This window comes from Rhinolophus sinicus, chromosome 14, assembly GCF_057876585.1.
Source record: "Rhinolophus sinicus isolate RSI-liver-muscle chromosome 14, RSI-T2T, whole genome shotgun sequence".
NCBI classification, from domain to species: domain Eukaryota; kingdom Metazoa; phylum Chordata; class Mammalia; order Chiroptera; family Rhinolophidae; genus Rhinolophus; species Rhinolophus sinicus.
In genome coordinates this window covers 176,467,050-176,472,189 of record NC_142514.1, presented here as the reverse complement: position 1 = coordinate 176,472,189, position 5,140 = coordinate 176,467,050, and the positions used below count along the sequence as shown (strand labels likewise).

General features: G+C 37.7%; 1 protein-coding gene across 1 annotated transcript; it reads left to right on the top strand.

The window, feature by feature from the left end:
* Nucleotides 1-394: 394 nt before the first annotated feature.
* On the top strand, nucleotides 395-1,379 carry LOC148755928 (olfactory receptor 4C5-like). Its single transcript, XM_088789984.1, is given in 2 exon segments — nucleotides 395-664; nucleotides 667-1,379. Coding segments are annotated over 2 exon segments (936 nt in total). The 5' UTR covers nucleotides 395-441.
* The last annotated feature ends 3,761 nt before the right edge of the window (nucleotides 1,380-5,140 follow it).

Here is a 5,140-nt window from a genome sequence, read left to right as displayed (position 1 = left end):
TGTGAGAATAGACCCTCATGAATTCAAGACTCTACTCCTCTTATAGGTCCTTTCTTTAGTCCTGTTTTTCTGTGGGGCAAATAGCAATTGTTGGGAGAACATCCATCCATGTACAATTACAGGAAAGATGTCTGGAATGTCAACAGTCATAAAACCATGTTTATAGATATGATTCAGTGTGTGTGTGAGAGAGACATAGGGACAGGGACAGGGACAGAGATAGAGATAGAGAAAAAAGGGCTATGTGTTCATCATGTGACTAATTATACGGCCCAACTTTAAGTCTTGGGTTTCTCTGCTTGAGGTTTCCACAGTCTTACAGAAAACAATCCTGATAGAAATTACCTGATAGAAATGTACTTGATCAAAATTTATCTGCCACAATTTCAATCCATGTCCTATTCACAGATAAGTCAATTACCTAAACGCCAAAGTGGATTCATGGAGCGAATGAACAACGTGACAGAATTCATCCTGCTTGGCCTGACACAGAACCCAGATGTACAGAAAGTCTTATTTGCTGTGTTCACAGTCATCTACTTTCTCACTGTGGCAGGCAACCTACTCATCATAGTGACAATCACCACCAGCCGAGCCCTGGGCACCCCCATGTATTTCTTTCTTTCTTTCTTGTCCTTCATAGATGGCTGCTGCTCTTCTACCATGGCCCCAAAATGATATTTGACTTACTCACTGAAAAGAAAACTATCTCCTTCAGTGGCTGCATGACTCAGCTCTTTGCCGAACATTTCTTTGGGGGAGTCGAGATCATCCTGCTCACGGTGATGGCCTATGACCGCTACGTGGCCATCTGCCAGCCCCTGCATTACACGATCACAATGAACAGGCAAGTGTGTGGCCTCCTAGTGGCCATGGCCTGGGCTGGGGGATTTCTTCATGCTCTGATTCAAACTCTTTTCATAGTCTGGTTGCCCTTCTGTGGCCCCAATGTCATTGACCATTTCATCTGTGACCTTTTCCCTCTGCTAAAACTCTCCTGCTCTGACACTCACATCTTTGGATTTTTTGTTGCCGCCAACAGTGGACTGATGTGTATGCTCATATTTTCTATTCTTATCACTTCCTACGTCCTCATCCTTTGCTCCCTAAGAACTCACAACACTGAGGGTCAGAGGAAGGCTCTCTCCACTTGTGCGTCTCATGTTACTGTAGTTGTCCTATTCTTCATTCCCTGTATATTTGTGTACCTTCGGCCCATGATCACCTTCCCCATTGATAAAGCAGTGGCTGTATTTTATACTATGGTAACACCCATGTTAAACCCTTTAATCTATACTCTCAAGAACTCAGAGGTGAAAAATGCCATGAGGAAGCTCTGGAGCCAAAGAGTAATCCTGGGTAACAATGCATGTGAATAGAGAAGACAAAAACAAAATCTATACATATTTTAAGAACAAGTGTGACTGATAGTAAGGATAATGGTGTTCATGGCAAAATATGTGAGTTTAAGTACATTTTGCTCCTCTTACCTTCTGGAATTTTTCTTTAATGGTTTCTCTTTCATAAAATATCAGTATTTGATTAAATGATGACTAAAGTTTCTTCCAATTAGAAACTTCTTTTCATTTACAAATTATTGATCAAAGAAACCTATGTAATTTAACCATTGTCACACCAATAAATAAATAAATAAATAAATAAAGAAAGAAAGAAAGAAAGAAAGCAAGAAAGAAAGAAAGAATGAATGAATAAATGAATAAAAAAATGGGCATTGCTAATCAACATGGAAATGGCACAATGTATGGAAAATCTCTGAATTTGTGTGTTCAGTACAATAATTCTCTGTAAACCTTCAAGTATAGGTTATACATATAAAACCAAGAGGCCAAGTAATTAAAATATTTAAGCAAAAAGGCAGCAGCTAAGTATTTTGTTGAAAACGTATAGTTTTAATCCCAACAACTGTAGTCAAAGTAGACTTATTACTGTAAGAGATAAAGATCACCAATAGTGAATGGGTTTTAAGGAATGAGACAGTCATTAAGGCAGGATTCATTCCAAAATTAATGCTTCTGTGTTACACAATTCCAGGGGGCACCATTTACATTGTAATAAGGGCTCTTCCCAGAATAAATTATTTTCTCTGTCTAAAGCCATAGAGGGACATAGAATTCTTCCAGGTACAGCCAGAGAGAAATCTTGCACATGATTTCCCAATCAGAAAACAATTTGTGGAGTATTTTTTTAAATCAAAGACATCTTATATACCATTTTGCCTCCAAACTAGCTTTTATTGGATGGACTTGTGACTTAGCTAAAAGGAACAAAAGTATCTGGTACAAAAGAGAGTTGATGACAGCTGAGTAATCAAGACAGATTGTCTGCATATTCAAATTTCAATAGAAAATTTCAAACCAATTGCAGACCAATGAGATGAGAGGTAATTTAGGATATAGACATACCATGTTTCCCCGAAAATAAGACCTAGCCAGACAATCAGCTCTAATGCATCTTTTGGAGGAAAAATTAATATAAGACCCGGTATTATATTATATTATATTATATTATATTATATATTTATTATTTATTTTATTTTCTATAATGTTTTATTATATTATATTATACCTGATTTTATATTACAGTAAAACAAGACCAGGTCTTATATTAATTTTTGTTCCAAAAGATGCATTAAAGCTGATTGTCCGACTAGGTCTTATTTTTGGGGAAACACATAGTGCCATTCTAAGAGGGAAAGAAAACCCCGATAAAAGAAGGAGGTCAATATATGGGCTACAACTGAAGTTCTGCAAAAGAAATGGAGAAAATCAAAGTATATCAATATGAAAAAGTCAACAAGATACAAAGGAAGGAAGGAAGAAAGGAAAAGAGGGACAAACAACCTGTACGACAGACAGAAAACAATTAAAATGGCAATAGGAAGTCTTTACTTATCAATAATTATTTTAAATGTAAATGGGTTATGCTCCCCAATAACAGGCATAGAGTGGCTAAATGGATTTAAAAAGAAAGATTCAACTGTACAAGAGACTCACTTAAGATTTAAGGACATACATAGGCTCAAAGCGAAGTGATGGAAAAAGATACTGCAGGCAAATGCTAACCAAAATAGAGCAGAGGTGGCTATACCTATGTCACAAAAAATAGACTTTAAGACAAAAACTGTCACAAGAGACAAAGGATAACTTTCTACAATGATAAATAAATAAATAAAAATACTGAGGAAGAGAGACAGACTGTGAGTGAGGTTGGCAACAAACAGAGGAGCAAAATCAACTGTTGAGGACAGAGCTGAGAGCATTGCTTCCTTTTCTGGTTCTGGACTTCAGGAGTGTGTCAATTTGGTTTAAAGGTAAAGGCTAATGATACCAAAGAAAGGTGATGCTTTGCAGGGTTCCAGCCAGCTCTTCATCATCTCAGAAGCTGAGGTGATAAAGTCGGTAATGGAGCTTCCTTTCTATGGTGTTTCTTTTCTCTACATCTGGACGTCTTTATGCATGAGTGCTTGGCTGAGTATGATTTTCTCAATGGCTACTGTGTGAAAACACAGGACTTTGCTGCACTTCCCCCAAGATCCTCTCTCTGTGGAGCAGAGAGAAAGCTGCATTCACCTGAATACATCTTGAGAATCTGTCGTCTAGGTACTCGCTCCAAAGGAAGTTGATACGTCTATCTTTGGTAGATAGGAATCCTGACATCTAAGTCTCCTCAGTAAGTCACTAATAAAAATGGAACAATCTCCCAGGGTATTCTGGCACAGAACCTTGAAGACGAGCATTTCCATTCTCAGGGCAGACATATCACTTAGGACAGTCACATTTTCAGAGAGACATCCAGTCTCTGAACTCTGAGCTATACCTAAAACGAACTATATCCTATGCCAGGCTCACCAATGTCAGAATGAGCAACAAAGCCCCATAACGAAGCTTTCAAACTTCCATTACCCAAGTCCAATCCTAAACTATAGCCAGAGACACATGTCCATCCATAGGTCAACGACATTTCTAAAGCTGGCCTCTAATGAGGTTTGTGGGTACCAAGTGGGAGTACATGCACGACTTTGGCTGATGCTGCAGCGAATCAAATATTTCAACAGACCCAATTACTAATCCTCTGAGGACTTGAGAGTTCAATGCATTACCAAATCCTATACTTCATGAAAGCCTATTTAAACGTCTCTCTAGAGTCAATGAAGAGAAAATTACAAAGAAGGACCTTTAAGTAAGTGACAGAAGCAGAGCCATGTACCGACAAGCTGAAGATTTGTGTGGGAGACACTGCTCCCAAGCTTAGTGGGTTAGAAGGAGGGTTTAAATCGGGAAGAAAAAGAATTCTCTCTACATTTCTCATGGACCTGTTTGGGAAACAAAAATTTAGCAGAATTGAGAAAACAATGTCCAATCAAGTTGATTTGATTCATGTATATGATTTGTAGTTCCATATACTAACTTTTCCTGATTTAAAGAAGTTGTATGGTTCCCATTGTTTTTAATTTCGATTGAATACAGTTCTAAGATATCTGAAAATACATAATTTTTGAAGATGTATTTATACTTGCATTGGAAGCCAAGAAAGTCAGTAGAAATTAAATCCTAGAGCTACTAACATTTCCTAATGCAAACAGCTCATTTTCTGAGTAAATCCAGACTGATAATGGGAACCAAAATAAACTAAAATGTCCAAGATTTGGACAGTTGTCTAGAGAGATAAGAATATCCAGCTTCCCACTTGTCAATTCATGGAGTCTATTTGTGGGTGTGGAGCCTGTGCCACAAAAGGAGGAAAGCAATGGCTGGGCTCGATCTAAACACTGAGAAATCTACAGTCAACTAGATCCAGGTCAGTGATAACCAAACATATTGCCCCAAATTTTAAGCAGATTAACTCAATTTAGCCAACTTATTTTCACTAGAATTGTTTGTGTAGTTAGAGTCTGTGAATTGAAGGTTAATCTTACTGTCTGAAAATGAACTTAGACACAATGATATGAAAAGGTCAATAGAAAACACTATCTGTGATATTGGCAGACCAGACACTGTCGAGAACTATTGAAGTCACAATTACAACACTGTGGTTCACATTTATGTCTCATTAAGTAGCTGATATTGCACTTTCTGTGTAATGCAATTCTTTCCCCTTCTCATGACTTCTTGGTGCCACA